The sequence below is a fragment of the Dermacentor albipictus genome, chromosome 7 (genome assembly GCF_038994185.2).
Source record: "Dermacentor albipictus isolate Rhodes 1998 colony chromosome 7, USDA_Dalb.pri_finalv2, whole genome shotgun sequence".
NCBI classification, from domain to species: domain Eukaryota; kingdom Metazoa; phylum Arthropoda; class Arachnida; order Ixodida; family Ixodidae; genus Dermacentor; species Dermacentor albipictus.
Genome location: NC_091827.1, coordinates 36122499 through 36139100, shown reverse-complemented (window position 1 = coordinate 36139100; position 16602 = coordinate 36122499). Strand labels below are relative to the sequence as shown.

General features: G+C 47.3%; 1 protein-coding gene across 3 annotated transcripts in view; it reads right to left on the bottom strand.

Moving 5' to 3' along the window:
• The window catches only part of LOC135905696 (uncharacterized), a 70605-nt gene extending 54583 nt beyond the window's left edge, over positions 1–16022 (bottom strand). The window contains exons 1-7 of one of the 3 annotated variants that reach the window (XM_065436673.2): positions 15867–16022; positions 15048–15138; positions 10875–10964; positions 8441–8464; positions 5687–5790; positions 3748–3942; positions 878–1078 (exon numbers count right to left, since the gene is read on the bottom strand). In XM_065436673.2, coding sequence (XP_065292745.1) covers positions 878–1078; positions 3748–3942; positions 5687–5744 — 454 coding nt within the window. In that variant the 5' untranslated portion in view covers positions 5745–5790; positions 8441–8464; positions 10875–10964; positions 15048–15138; positions 15867–16022. Of the gene's footprint in view, positions 1–877; positions 1079–3747; positions 3943–5686; positions 5791–6893; positions 7400–8440; positions 8465–10874; positions 10965–15047; positions 15139–15866 lie in introns of those variants that run through there. The other 2 variants (XM_065436672.2, XM_070521901.1) reach the window with 2 other exon arrangements.
• Positions 16023–16602: the final 580 nt, after the last annotated feature.

Here is a 16602-nt window from a genome sequence, read left to right as displayed (position 1 = left end):
GAACCACTGTTTAGCCTGGTGAACTGCTGTTGCTTGGCTATATTTGGTTCGGCTAGACGAAGAAACAACTCATGCATTACTGCTTCGCCTTCAAGAGTGGAACGCGACAGCGTTCCCGTCGACCCGCCAAGGGGTGTAAGACAATGGGCTACAGGGCAGCGACTACGCGCCCCGCATTGGACGCGGTGAGCGTTGAGCAAAGCAGCGTTCGGCGCGGCAACGAAATGTGCGCCTGAGCAAGAGACGCACGCCTTAGAAACAGCTCGTTTCTAAGGCAACACCGCATTCACTAGAGGCGCTTTTGTACCGCTTTGAAGCATCGTACTCGTGGCTCAGTGGTAGCGTCTCCGTCCCACACTCCGGAGACCCTGGTTCGATTCCCACCCAGCCCGTCTTGCAAGAGTTGAGCCAAAGCCACTTCTCCTCTGTCGTGACGTCACGGTGTCACGTGGTTTCATGGCGACACCGCCGCGCCTGAGGAGCTGGGTTGAGCTCTCGTAATATGCTTCGCATAAAAACAACTTGCAAGATGGGCTGGGTGGGAATCGAACCCACCCAAGATGGAGAAGCTACTAGAGAGATGGAGAACCCAAGATGGAGAAGCTACCACTCAGACATTTCGTTGCCGCGCCGAACGCTGCGTTGCTCGACGCTCACCGCGTCCGATGCTGGGCGCGTAGTCGCTGCGCCGTAGCCCATTGTCTTACACCCCTTGGCGGGTCGACGGGAACGCTGTCGCGTTCCACTCTTGAAGGCGAAGCTTAAGCGTCCTCCAATGTTTTCGTCTCCCATTGCGCGCTGCTGGTAAGCTATGCAGATTCAACTCGTCCTACGAGCCACCCATAATTCTGAGTGTATATATAGTACGCGAATTTACCCGGCGGAGTCGTGGATCCCGTCGGTAGCGCATGGGGCTTCGTAATCGGCTTGGTGGTCGGCCTCGTGGTAGGCGCAGCGGTTCGCTGCGCAGTCGGCTTCGTGGTAGTCGGCTGCGTAGCTGGTGCGGTGGTCAACAGATATTGAGTCCTCTCAGCTGTAGTGAATACACGCGGTGTTGCCCTCGGCGTGCTTGGCAAATCTGTGCCCGAAGACAAAAGACGCGTGCGTCAGCCATCCATCAATCACGATAACCGAAAAAGAAATCGGATATATCGACAAGGGGGGCAAACGTAGGGTGTTTTATACGGTGTGTTTTATGTTGACGGTAACAGAAAGTAAAGAAAAAAGAACACCCGTGACATGTAGTAATATTCTACTTCTTGAGATAAACTACTCTCAGAGGCAGACATTATTTGTACAAAAATTAATGTAAGTGCATCTTCGTGTAAATAACAACTTTGCAATAAATAACAACCAAATTCCGCCATTCTGTCAAATTCGTAGTTTTTTTTTCAGTTCTCACTGGCCCAGTGGGATATTACGCGGTGTCTCTTATTAGCTCTAAATGCCACCATTATAGACTTTGACAATATAGCCGAATTCGGCAATGTCCGGAGCACGCCAACGCTTCGAATTAGCAGAAGAAAAAATGCTGGAAATTTTCAGAGCGTCTTATACAATTCGTTACTATAGCTTTCTTTTTCTACGGCCTACTTTCCGCTTCGTTTCTAAAGTGACGTATTGGTCGTGGCGTCACGACGCAGCAAGTAGTCACGTGACAGCAGGACGCTGTGGTGCACGGAGGAAGGAAAAAAATAGTGAGGAGAGGCCCCACCGTCATTCTTTGCGAAGCCAATTCGTGACGCCAGGAGTTTGCTCCGCCATCTTGCTGGCGGAGCAAACGCCTATCTTATCTCCTATCTCCTATGTGGGGATGCGCGACTCTCACGCGTCCCCTGATATCTTGTTTTCCCTCATAGGTCTCACAGTGCGGCTTCGCCGCGTGGCCTGGCGCCCGCGGCGGTCGGAGTGGTTGAGGCGCAGTACGAGAGATGGCGCGAGTGTTGCGCTGCGGCGGGGTTACTTGGGCGCAAGGGAGAACACGCTCTCTCTTGGGCGGCGGACCGGTGAACGTGGCGGACGTCCCGCGCGTGCGCCGATACATGCTTCTGCGAGACCGTCTCGCGTGGCCGCCTTCGAGCGCGCCACCGTTCGCGTGACCGTACGCACGAACGACCGGGCGTTGGGATCCAGCGTGGGGCGAACATATTCGCTCGTTATCCTGTCGCGGTGAGTCGGACTTCTAGATTTGTCGCGCGCCCATCGGCATGTTTTGTGGGTAGCAACTGGGCTAGCAGGCATTGATCTATGAAAGGTGCAATAAATGCCCTAGTGATTGTTTGCACTACTGTGTTGTCGTTCCTTTGTCCCAAGAGCACGGGAGAAGACCCCCACACCTATCACCAAGCTCCTATCTCGTTTACGTTTCCCGCCTCCGGCGTGCAACCACGTGCAAACCCTCCGCGCTGCCTGCGCGCGCGCGTGCCATGGCGATCGAACCCCATCGCGATACCGTTGCCAAAGTCACGTCGTCCGAGTAAATTGTGCTCTAGCGTTGACAGAAGTTGGATGTGGTGAACTCGGCAAATTAGACCACGAGGCCGGTCCCTGCCACTTTTGCCGCCTTTTGCGAAAGTAGGGAGTTTTAGCGGGTCCGGTATTCCGCCAAACGCAGGCTGATCGGGCGGAATACCGAGTGAGCGCAGGAGCAATTAAACGTGAGTGGCCTGCCAGCTGGTGGCGCAGAGATGAACCAGAGAAACACATAACTATTACACTGCAGTCTCCACGTGAATTGTGCTTCGCTGCTGGCATAAATTGTCCTGGTCTCCCAGAGACCTAAATGTCTGTGGGAGACCACCTTAAGGCCTGCCCCCGCCATGGTGCGCTCTTGTCTGCTTGCGATAACAATGTTGTCTTGCACGTGTCTTGCACGATCAAGTGTGCGAGAGTATATATTCATAACCTTTCTTTTTGTAATAAACACCAGTTGGAAGTTTCCACTTGTCCTTGTCGCCCCTTTCTGCCCCGTGTCTACTCTTGCGCTATTCACTTCAGGATGGAATACCAATTATCCCGGTCTCACGCCCTGCTTCAATAAATTTTCGACGGTGGCGTAATTCGAAAATTTACGCTAGCAACTAAGTAGGCGTGGATACGCCTGTTTGCTGCAGCATCAGTTTTGTGCTCTTGTGGTTGAGCTCCGTACCACCATTCGGCTGCACCGTTCTAACCGCTCACGTTTGCGCCTCCGCGCCCATCCGGCAAAACGCCCAGTTCCCCTGCGTTTAGCGGAATGCCGAACACGCTAAAACTATCCAATAAATCTGCGCATGCTCACTGTACAGGAAGAGAACGCAAGCGATGACCGGCAACACATTTTTCGCACACGAAGACACATCGACCTATGGATAGTTTACCTCACTTTACGATAACAAACGCGCATGCCGGTCGTGGCTTGAGGCATCGTTGTGCCATGTCGAACAAGTTTCGGGTGGCCGCCCGTGCACCGTGGAGATGTGACGAGCGGAGATGTGACGAGGGTGCGCTTGCAGTCCTGGGGTCGGTCGGCGAAAACGTGTACGGAGGGGCTTTAGCCACGACATGCACCTTCAGGGGACAAAAACTTAAACTGTGTCATAGAAAATATATCATAGTAAATGATTTGTGGCGATCTGGAGGGTGTTCCTGCACGTTCCTAAGGTTTCGCGGTCCAGGACATTCATCGAACGCGAAAAAAAGAAAGCATAACAATGTCTCGCCGGCACTCTTTCGACGAACCCCGAGTGACGATGGAGGGCAACCCACCATGATGGGGTTCGGTGAAGTCGGTCCGCTCCAGAGTTGAAGATTCCGCTGGAGTCGTGGCTTCCTCCAACGGCTCGTGAGGCAGAGTGGCGCGTACGGGTGGCGGTGGCAGGTTATTCGCCGGTTTCACGCCCGGCACAGTGACACCCGACGTGGCGTTTCTCGAAGTCGCGTTCACGGCGTCTTCGTCCTCGTCTTCACATGCGTCGCGCCAGAAGGGCGGGACAGGTCACCGCCTGCATTTCGCGAGGAAGACAAAAGCCACCGGGGACGAGCAGCGACGACCATGTCGCCTGTGCGTTCTGAACCGTAATCGTGCGCGTAGTACCTCACACAACACGGAGAGCGGCAATTGGGGACCCCGATCAATTTACGCGTCGAGGTTCAGTGCACTGCAGCTCACGCTCAGTGAAAGGTGCGCGAAATATCAATCGTTCCAAGGAACGGAGGAGCGCCCCTAAGAAAGGGTAACAAAAAAATCGCGAGCGATACATGTGGATTTCAATCGCACAACGAGCATTTACTTTAGGCTGCAGCACCGCAGCTTACGCATGTAATCTTGTTTACGCGTTGCCTTGGCTACAAAGCTGACCATGCGTAAACCCCTACACCACCTGAACGGGAGAGCGAATGGTAATACGGTCGACTCCTGTTAGTTCGACTCTTGCAGGTTTGCAAGATGTGGTCGAATTATCCGTAAGGTCGAATTAACGAACGGCGGCAAAATGAACGAGTTCAAATATTGTTTTGGTACCTAAAACTAGCTTTTACTGTATTTGTGCTTCTTGCTCCAGAAGTTCTGCTTAACCGTCATGCGGTGACGCGTACCTAAATGTTTAAACGCTACCTCAGCTTTGGACTTAAAGGAGAGGTAAAGTACTTAAAGTTCTGGAAAAGTAACACAGAAGTACAGTAAAACAGCTTCACACCTAGAGAAGCAGCAGCACCGTCTTCTCAATTTCTTGCACTTTCAAGCCTTAGCAACCGCTGCACGCATGAGGGAACGCCGGCGTGGTTCCAACCAACCGAAGAGGCACGCTCTCGCGTTCGAACTAAAGGAGCCGTTTTCCGACGGCGATTTATTATTCCTCGCCGGAACATTCCAGTGCGTTCGAATTAAGCGAAAAGTCGAAATAGCGGAGATTGAATTAACGAGAGTCGACTGTAAATTAATGTTCGGCCAAGCTCTCAGCTAGATTCTGGAACACGCAGATAATACAGCTATAGCGCAGAAAAATGAAGGACGCCGAGAGATTAACAGAGGGCAGAGATCGTGAGGAGCGGCCATGCATGCATTGTCTCCCAACGACAGACATTCCCCACGTACCTCACTCACATGCAAGGGTTGGCGCGCGACTGACCACTTGAGACACTTTGCGTGCATTCTCGGGCTTCTTTCAGGCTCAGAAAAAACGCTTTTGTGTGGCGTGTGTTAGGCAACAGAAAGCTGGATCGGGAATTCTTCATGTTGCTCTGCAATTTTCTCATTGACACTTTTCATCTAATTATAATATGTGAGAAGTTGATTACCTAATTAGGACTAACTATGTAATTAGCCGGAATGCAAAAAAAAAATTCGAGCATCTCCGAGTGAAGGCAAAAAACACTGCCTGAATTGGTTCTGCCCAGCTACGTGGCATTTGCATATTTTAACGTATCGGTGCATGAATAGTTGGGACACCCTGCCTATGAAGTCTATAGACCATATATACTGTTGTGTCCAGCTGCATGTATAGTAATGAACTCCCATTTAAGTTCTCTCGAGAGAGAGGAATACGTGGCGAATGCTGAACTAGCTCACGTGTGGTAAACACGATAGATCGCCGCTATTAAGCGGCAGGCCAGTGTAATGCAGCAAAGTTAGACAAAGGTGCTTTCAAATGCTCTGCTATCTCACGACAGCCCTTCACCTTCGTATCGCATACGTAATACTTCTTACCGTTGCTACTACCACCAGCGAGGACAAAGACGATCAGTGCGAGTACGGCCATGAACATGATGCAGAAGATCAAGGCGATGATGGCTACCTTGAAGTCGGAGTCCCTGCAGGGCCGTGACACCTTCCTTACTAACAAATTTAGGCTTCTCAGGCGGTTTCTCTTTGTCTTTCTTTATAGCCATATCCGAAAATCTTGAATATAGACTATGTGTCTACCCTCGGCGTAATAATAGAAAATGTGGGGAGAGGGGGGGCAGTGTATTGCAGTGTTGGTTAGGGTATTTACACGAACGTTGCTTGTAACCGGTGTTAGTTCTTGCACTGAATAAGCTTTAAGTTCGGCCCAACTAACATTTTGGTGACTACTGCTCTGCACGATATATTACAGCGAGGAAATAAAAACGAGGACAAACAAACACAAATCGATAGCATGGCGCTCATTATTTCGACATGGTCTTTTTTTTATCCCCGCTTTTTTTTTCTTCTCATAGCACTTACGCCGGTAGGACTGATCATACGGGCACTGGTACGTTGTAAACCCATTTGAGGGCGCTTCTGTGTGGTACACGAGGCGTGTGGGCGCCCGCTGACTTCGCATTTATTGTTTTTCCTTTTTGCGTACAACAGCGTCGAAGCGCGACAAAGGAAAAAAAAAACGAAAGAAAAATAAAGGAAACGTTACGAGCTGCAAGTGTTTTCGAATGCCGATTCGAACTTACGTCACGAGACCAGTAATTAATGAATTGGCTAAGCAGTTTGGGCCTATAGTTTGATAGTTAAACACGACAAGATTACTCCAACTTGCGCAGGTCAAGTGCTAAGAGAACACCGTTGGTCCCGCTCTCTTATCGCTCTTATTTCATGGAGCTTCTTTTTCAAAGATTTAACCCATGTTAGCTGCGACACCCTGCATAATGTCTTCCGCGAGTTCGTTGCCATGGGAATGAGAGGATAAGGGCGCAGTCCCGGGCTACGCTACATAGATTGTGGCTGGCGCAAATCTTCCGAGCCGTGTTATTTTGTAATGGCAGAATAACGCCGCGATATTCCAAGTTCAGCCAAGGAGCAAAGGGCGTTACGAAAACGGCAAGTCGTCATTCCGGTAATAACCGCGCCTTCCGAACGACTGTGGGACGTAGTGTAGGCCACGTCGGATGACTCTCATTTGCATGGAAAGCGTAGTGAATGCAGCTGCGAGGATACTTACTCGTCATCTCCTGAAGTCAAGACAGAAAGGCAGTCATGTAGCGCACGGAAACGATGGGCCGGTGAACAAGTTACATCAAAATCGGTGCTGCTTCGGTGCGAGCTTGCTTTGCTTCTTTTCTTATCGCCACTTAAGCACCGTCCTTTTGAATGCCATAGCATTTATCTGCATACTTCACAGGGACTGATAAACGAACGAGAGTGCACAGTTATTGGTTTATCACTTGTAGGAATATCCTACACACCCCGTAGCACTTCCCCTGTTTGCTCGTGTGTAAAGCGTACAGGAACAAACATGGTTACGGTATAGGGCATGTAGGATATTCAAACAGGGCTATAGGAGGAAAGTGGGGAGTGTTTAATGCCTGACGTCAATAGCTTGTAAGACGCATTGGCGTTCTAGGTGGTGTTGAATGGCGTCATTCGGAAGCCGGACCAGATGGGGGGGAGGAGTTTCAATCAGGATTTCCGTTTCAGTCGGGATTAATAAACCGCATTGAGAAGACACAGAGAAAATCTGCAAGGTTCATTCTTTCCCGGTATTATCGCACTGACTCAGTTTCCGAAATGCTTCGGTTGCTTGATTTGACTCCACTGGCTCAACGGCGGAAGTTGGCTAGACTTAACTTTCTTTTTTTTATCAAAAGGCTACTTCAATATTGAAACCGCACCCTATCTTGCTCCCAGGCAGGCTAGAAACGTCAGGTCAAGCAATCATTGCATGTTTTCAATTCCAAAAGCATATCTGGACATGTACGCTTAATAATTTTTTTCCGCGAACGATTAAGGAGTGGAACAGTTTGCCGGTGTCTGTTTTGCACTCAAGTAGCATAAAAATCTTTCAGGAACGCGTTAAAAACCTTTTATGAGATTGAATTTTAGTTCCGTCGTGCAAACCTTGTCGCACTATTCTAGACATAGATACGACAGTCTTTCTTTTATGCTGTTTCCGATTTCACTGCCACAATGTTACAAACATCCATTCCTTAGCCAGAAGATTGTATTTGTATTTGGTTATTTGTTTTGCATTGTATTTCCAACATTCATTGCTTCATGTCCTATTTGCGTTTGTAAAGTGTTTACATTTTTTTACGCTATGTGCAAATTTGTTGTACCCACCCAGTTACGGCCAAGACGGCCAACAGTATTTGAAAATAAAATAAAAAAAATGGAAAGGAAGGAGGGGAAGGCGATCGAAGAGATGATGCGAGGGAAGGTGGAGGTGCGGATTTGAAAGGAGACATCGCAGCCTCCATACCGCGCAGTTAGGTCTTACCGGCGCCATATTGGTTTTTCGTCCACTTTCATTTTCCTTTAACTTATCACTCCTACGTTTCAACAAAAACAACAACAATTCCTCCTATGCATTCTCTGGCTTCAGTTCAGGCGGGCTTCATATTGTGACAAACAAAAAGCGGGCCCCTCGTTTTGTCGAATCTTCTCGTTTATATATTTATATGTATAGACATGCCGGCTGCTGTGCTGCCTGGAGGCGTAAATTTACATGGCATAAATGACGTTTCAAAAGATTACCGCTGCTGCACTTACCCGCCGACTGGACGTAGTCAATGCCTGAAAAAAATTAAGGCAAGTTTTAGCCGCTGCGCAGGCGCTATCAGCGGTCAGCATTCGATCGTGTAAACTATGTGTGCCTAACGAACAACGTAGCGGAGGTCCTGGATTAGTTTCGTTTCACCCGGACTCCTAAAGCGGACTGAACACACATCGACGAAGGAAGGCAAGGCAAAGGGCATAACTCCCTGACATCGGCCCTACCAGCCATGCACTGTTAGCCATAGCGGATGCAATGAGCATAGAAGTATTACTGTAGCAGACAGGCGCGCATAAATAATATCAGATAAAGCACGTTACACACATAGCGTAAACCACGTGATGCTCGAGGACTATATCAGCGCAATTTTAATCTAGTCCACAATATGACATTACCATTTAAGTGATCGATCTGCTATATGTTAATGGACCGATACGAGGTAATCATTTCTTTCTTTTTTGTCTGACGCATACTGCCTTCTTTACTGCAACAAACCCGTTTCATATTATGTTTGAACCTTTGTTGAATTTCGACGTCAGCCTTTGCGTAGAATTTCATTCAGCTAAGGAATAACGGCGTGGCATAAGGGCTGTGAATATATTGAAGTACTTGTGTTCTAAAATTAAAGAAAAGGGAAGATATCCCGGATGACGTGTTGCATTTGCACGCGAAACCCTGTAATGCCCAAAACACATTTCTACATCAAGATAAATGAGAAAAGCTCGCGCCCTTTTATTTCTGGTCATGAGCAATTGAGTCTGTGCAAAATAATGCAATCTTATTGGAGTTATAGCTTAATTAGCACAGGCTCTCTCTAGCGTATCAATGACGCTCGCCTACGAATAAATTTCGCTTTGGCTAAGCTGATCATAAATGAGCAGCGGGAAGCAAATGTGACAAAGCAGCAGGGCTGATAATTGTCAATTTTTTTTCACTAAGAGCTTTTAAATAGCGCCCAAACGGAAGACACGGGGTGGTTAGCGGATATGACAGAAATCACGGACCATGGCCTCAGAGATTAGTTTGTTACGAAAAATTAACTAGAGGCAACTCTGGCGCTGCGATCTTTCAGCTACTGAAGTAATCGTAGATAGTAGGTGGATTTGTCTAATCTTCGTGCTTGTGGATTCGGACGTTCTGGAGACCCTATTTATTACGCTTTATCTTTCTGTTATATATTTTTTCTAAATGTAAGAAGCTAATAGGTGGAGCCGAACTCCACGGCAACTCCCAAATGGCCTCTTTGCTGTTGCGAATGAGTGATTTACGAGTTCAGCAAGATTTACAGGGACCATACAACACCTTTTTTTTGTTCGAGATCTGTTCCGGCCAAGCGTGTCAACGAAGTAAAAGCAAGAATACCTATGGCGAACAACTTAGAGAAATGAATAGCGGAAACTTCGACATACAAGCAAAATGAGAGCTGCCCTATAGATTGCAATTTTTGCTGCCCTAGATGCCACATTTCCGACCCACATGACGTAAAACTGCGGCGCCCAATAGAAGTAGGCATTGACGTTACGTAGTGGAAGTTGACGCGAGTTGATAGCGTCGTTTCCATCATCATAAAAACTTTCCCGTGGAGGTCGTGATAACTAAGCGATACTTAAAAATACTTGTAAAACGCAACGTCGTGTTTACTTTTCTTTTTCGCAGTGGTCGCAATATCTACCGAACGTATATATCGCGTACTACGTTTTTCTAACCAGCGATCACCATTCCGCAGAAGAAAACGTCATGTCCTTTGCACGAAGCATATGAAATCGGCGTCGTGATAATACTATCCGTGTGAAGCATTGACGACAGCCTGCTTACTTCTAAGCTGGCAGCTTCGAGCAATGTCAAGGATCGATTTCGGAAGAAGGCTCTGCGACTTGGTGTTACCTCGCGCGGAGAAAAACGAAGAAAAAAAAAAGAAGGCTAAGAAAAGTCCACATTATCGCTGCATTACTTTGCACGTGCGGACTCAAGAAAAACGCAGCATAGCTTACATTAAGCGCATGCAAGAAAGCGTGAATACATGCTCTCGTGTGCGACAGGCGACCCTCGCTTACGGAGTTTCCGTTCCAGGCATTCTGCTCAGCCGCCAACTTGTCTGGACCAACAAAGTAGCCTGAATAGCTTTCTCTTCAGTTCGAAGCTGTACTAGCGAATTCGTCTTTATTTTTTTTTTGTCGGCGTCGTCATAATCGGAACGATACATAAGACGGTCGCTCTCCTCTTTGCTATCCGCTTAGCTGGGTACAACGAGTATTTAGATACAACCTCAAACGGGTGCCACCCAACAAACAACAAACAAGCGCACTGGGTCCCTTTATTATTCCTCACCAGTTTCCCTTTGACGCGACCGCCTGCGGAGCAATAGTTTCTACACGCATTGAATATTGCGGTTATATTTAATAGCTACAAAATATTGGCGCCTAAACTTACTAGGTACCATCGGCATGCCAGGTGCGAGTAGTGAGCTGTTATCTGCGGCCGAAAAAGCAGCAAAAGAGTGGTGGACCGGTGGTCCGTCCTCTGAAAAAAAAAAAAAAACAGTCAAGTTCAAAGCAAACCAAAGCGCAACCGCTGAGTTTTCGTTTTGCTTATTTGGTTCCTTAGACAGTGCGTAAGATGATCTTGCGAGGCTAAAGGCAAAATCGCCTGACGAGGCCTCGGCCCCCTTTACAGACGCGCACATGCAACACAGTTACGTGTATTTGATTGTGCACGTGCATTCACTCGAGCAAACAAGACACACTACCGTAAAAGGTCTTACTCAGCAGTTCAGAAGCACAAGAAACGTTACAGATGAACAGGCATTGAAGCAAAATTAAGTTATGGGGTTTGACATGCCAAAACCGCGATCCGATTACGAGGTACGCAGTATAGTGGAAGACTCCGGCATATTTCGGATCACCCGAGGTTCTTTGGCGTGCACCTAAATATAAGTACAAGAGGGTTTTCACATTTCACCCCATCGAAACGCGGCCGCCGTGGCCGGGATTCAATCCCACGACCTCGTGCTTAGCAGCGCAACAGCATAACAACTAAGCAAGCACGGCGGGAAACAAGCGCTGCCCTTACGCAGCTTAAACCCTAACTGCAACGAAACTTCGCTGTGACTAAATTTGTTACACATGAGCAGTGTAATACCCCTAAACCAATCTTGCTGAAGGCACAGGGGGGGGGGGAGGGGGGGGTCAGTTGCATATATTTAGTTTTTATCGAAATCGGTAATAACCTATGTTTGTGCCCACAGTAGCGTGATGACCTCTTGCAGCGATACCAAATTACGCCTGGCTTGTGCTACCCTATTCCCAGCTGCGCTTGCAAATTCCCTAATTTCATCACTCCACCTAAATTTCATGCCATTCTCGACTGCGCTTCCCTTTTCTTGGCAGCCTTTCTGGAACTCTAATGAACCACCGGTTATCTGCCCTGAGCATTATATGGGCAGCGCTGCTTTATTTTTCCTCCCAATGTCAACTAGAATATTGGCTACCACCGTTTGCTTTCTGGTCAACACAACTCTCTTCCCGTGTCTTAACGTAACACATAACATTTTTCTTTCCATCGCTTGCTGCGCCACCCTTAACTTGTTCTCATGCTTTTTCATTAACCTCTAAGTTTCTGCCCCATGTGTTAGTACGGGTAGAATGCCATGATTGTATACACTTTTCAACGACAGCGGTAAGCTGCTGGTCATGATTTGGCAGTGCTTCCGTATGCGTTTTAACCTTATTTATTCTCCTGAAAATTTCCTTATCGTGATCAGGATCCCTTGCGAGTTATTGACCTTGATAGACGAACTCCTGCACAGACTCTAGAGGCTCACTGTAGATCACGAATTTTTGCTTGCTTGAGTTTTTTGCTTGATCACGAATCATGCCAGAGTATTGAACATTATCTTTTACTTCTGAATATTAACAATCCAACCGTTCTTTTACGTTTTCTCAATTGAGTTTTTCAATAATTTGCCGCAATTCATGCGCATCATTGCTGAACAAGAAAATGTCACCTGCAAACCGAAGGTTGCTGATATATTCACCGTTGATCCTTACTCCTAATCATTCCAAGTATAACAGCTTCAATACTTCTTGAATACTGGCTGATGCAGTCTTGCGGAATATATAACTTGGACCACTGGGTATAAGCAGTAAAGCATGGGGCACGGGGTATGTGAATATGCTTGGGTAATCCTTCAGGATGGGTATCTACCACTGGGCCCGAACAGACACAGGCAAACAGAGCAGGAGGAAAGAAGTGATGAAGCAAGCAACAGGAATTGAAGCAGTCCGCTACACCGAAGGGAAGAAAGAAGCCTGCATCAAAGGTAGCCGATGTACGGGGAATGAAGTAGAGGGAACGAAATGAGACCAGACCGTGCAAAAAGGAGTAAAGCGAAGACAGAGCGACAGAAAGCTGAGCTAGTTGGTAAGGATTACTTATGCAAAAAAGAGGTGAGGCGTGCAGACAGGACACAAGAGTCGAGAAGTGGACAACACGAACGAGATCGTGTTATCGTGTTGTCCACTTCTCAACTCTTGTGTCCTGTCTGCACACCTCACCTCTCTTTTTTGCATTATGGAAGCGAAGACGTTTCGGTAACATATCGTCCTGCGACCAGAAGAGAGCGCAGTGAGTAATCACTTTTCAAGTCAACTAGAGTTGAAAAGCGTAGCGTTAGAGAGAGAGAGAGAGGAAGAGAAAGATTTTGAAGAGGAAGAGGTGCTATTTGCAGTAGGTAGCGCACTGACATGTTGCAGAAGTGAGCCCCCTCTCATTAAAAAAAAAATTAAATACGAAGGTTTAGATATTGAGTGCACGTGCACAAATGAGGCGTCTCCTCACGTTTTTCATGGTAAAACCTACTTTTCTTTGCGCACCCACAGATGCCAAGGTGCAACGTCACGTGATCGATTGGCATGTTAGTGCAGCATCCTGGGTTTTCGCGTGATCTCGCACTATCCTAAACGCACTTTACTGACCAGTGCTTTTTACTTGTCGTGAGAGAACATAACGGCCCACATCAAATTCTAGCGTCAACTTGCTCGAAAATTCTTGTCGGACCATTTCGCCCTCATTATTATCTGGCATGAATACTTTACGTAGTCATTTGAAATTTAATTTACAAATGATTGAGCGGAGCAAGCAGCAAGTACAAAGAGTTGCAAGAGGATGTGTTACCATGGCAGTATCAGGATTATCATTGTACTAACGATCAAGGAGGATCAAGGTGCGAACGCTTAAGACAGGATTTTGAGGCAATGCGATCAATTTGGAGGCATTCATAACGAGGATGTGCTACGAAAAACAATATTGTTTCTGTGAAAGGTCCTCCCGGGAAAACAACAAGTGGAACGTCAAGGCGCACAGCCGCTGGTTTCTATTCGGATATTCCCACGCAGAGACTATTTCCAGGATTTAGAGTGAAGGTGCACTGGGCACAGGATGCTGCTTGATAAATTTGTTTATTGCCTGAATCGACAATCATTGTACGCACAAAGTAGTTATTTATGGTTGGTTATGCAAATTCAACGTCCGAAAGCGCTAAGACTGTGCTGCCAAAGACAAATGTCTTCACTTTTCCTCTGCGACGTTCTCGAGAAAAGTCTCGAGATCCATATATGTGTATGGATCAACGAGAAAAGGGTGAATTCACCCAGGAACCCAGTTTTCGTTACCCACAACCATATGAAGCCAACAGATAATGAAGCGAAGTTAAGCATAGGAGCAATTATTTGTTGGTTTACTTGAACTGCATAAATGATTAGGTAAAGGGAACTGACAGTGGACGGCAAAATAATCTTGCCGCCGAGTGAAGCAAACCCACATGCACTCCGCATTGCACGTGGATGCGTTGCTGTGCCGACTGAGCTACGACAGCAGCTGTTCCCACGTCCACATTCTTGAATATTTGTCTATGTGTACGGGAGTGTCAGCCAGCGCCACACATGGCCGTGGTGGCGGATGCTGTCATTGTAGAGACCTTTAGCGTGTCCGCTATTCCGGCTAACCGGGGCGGTTTGGGTGGATTACCGGATTGTCGGACGCGTAAACGTGAGCGGCCAGATTGGTGACGGCAGCTGGTGGTGCAAAGGTCAACGACCTAAACACACAGCCAATTACTACATTCTTCTTAGCTGGGGTGTAAGTTTTCGAGAGCGGCATAGTTGTGAACGCAATTACGCCGCTGTTGAAAATTTGTATCAGCAGCGAAGCAGAATAAAGTAGGTTACTGCAATTTTAGCTCTGTGTTTCTCTGATTGAGCTCTACAATACCAGACGGCAGCACCGCTCCGACCGCTCACGTTTACACCCCCGACCATCCGGTAATCCGCACCAACCGCCCCGGTTTGCCGGAATAGCGGACACGCTAAAGGTCTCTAATATCTGTTGGATTAAGAAAAAAACATTCTGGGTCTTTTCGTGCCAAGACTAACTCTTTAACATGCACCTAAACGATAGCACACGAGCGTTTCTGCATTCCGCCATGATCGAAATGCTGTCAGAGACAACAGCCACCCAAACGACTGGTATACGCACTGAGCCATTTCTGCACACCTAAGTACAGTGAGAAGTTGCCCAATTCGCTTACAGAAACGTAACTACACTTACCCATTGCCAACCTTTCCGCGAGGCTGGGTCGTCGATGCCCGTCCATCGCGGCAAGAGGGAACTATTTCTCGTTGTTCGATCTGGGAACAATCTGAAATACGATAAGCCGCCATCAAGTCTGATTGCACGTTATCAAAGCACACCACACCGATACACAGCATGAAAATGTTCGTGTGCCCCGCTTTGACCAACTGCCCACCTAACTAAACATTTACACAAGCGTCGTATGCGAAGAGAGGCACACATTCCAGAGATAGGAAGGAAGTTAGATAGATAGATAGATAGATAGATAGATAGATAGATAGATAGATAGATAGATAGATAGATAGATAGATAGATAGTTAGATAGATAGATAGATAGATAGATAGATAGATAGATAGATAGATAGATAGATAGATAGATAGATAGATAGATAGATAGATAGATAGATAGATAGATAGATAGATAGATAGATAGATAGATAGATAGATAGATAGATATGGCATAGATACGCAGGGGCGGCCACAAGCACCGTAGCGGAGGACTCCGGGCTGATTCTGATCACTCGGGTTTCACAAGCGTACAACCAACGCGGTGCGCGCACATTTATGAATTTGGCCCCTCGCCTCACCAAGCTGTGGCCACCAGGAACGGGAATCGAACCGGTGACCTCGTGCTTAGCAGCAATACGCCACAGTCACCAAGCCTTCGCGGGGTCATCTAAAGAAAACATTTCGGCGTTCTATATTTACTATGCTGACACAGTAATCGATATTGGTCCCGAGCTAAACCGGTCGCTGTAAACGTACAGCGCATAACGCTGAAACAAAGTAACGTACGCTTCGCAGCTCCTGGTACTTGCTCGTCGATGCGACTTGTATAGTTGGCACGCGAAACATGTGCCTATGGCAAGGCCTAAATGAAGAACTTGGCGGTTGAGCTATGCGGTCAGCCGAAAGGTTAGGCTAGCAAAATACTCTCGACCCGTAGGCTTCTTCTTCTTCTTCCCCGGCTCGTGAAAACCAGATATTATCGAGTGCGCCACCTTTGCGTGACAGTCATGATGATGATAACAGCCACGACCATTTCAAAGGCTGTAGGGCAAACTCATTTCCTGGAATTCGCCGTTAATCAGGCGGTGATCGAAGCTCATTGGGCGGAACAACTAATAAAGCCATATTAACGAAAATTTTGGCAGAAACCATAGATGATTGCCAAAGCTGGTAAGAGCTTTGTTACTTGAACTCCTGGGTCCAAGCCATCCCACGGTTCACAGAAAGCATCACGCGCGCAATTTGATTATAGAAGTGTGTTTCGTTAGGGAATCGGGTGACGAAAATAAAGAAACTTACATAATATCGGCACGTCGAGAAATAGCTGGATAACATTTATTTTGAAAGCCATTGTTTGTCCAGGGAAACATTGAATAAAAATGATAGTTTACTGCTTTCGCTTGACCCCAATCTAAAGCGAACCTTCGAAGATCACACAGAAACGTTCATGGGTAAACTGCTGCACTATTACGTTTGAATTTAAATGTGCCAATATGCGAAAGAGAGAAATCGAAAACTCGAG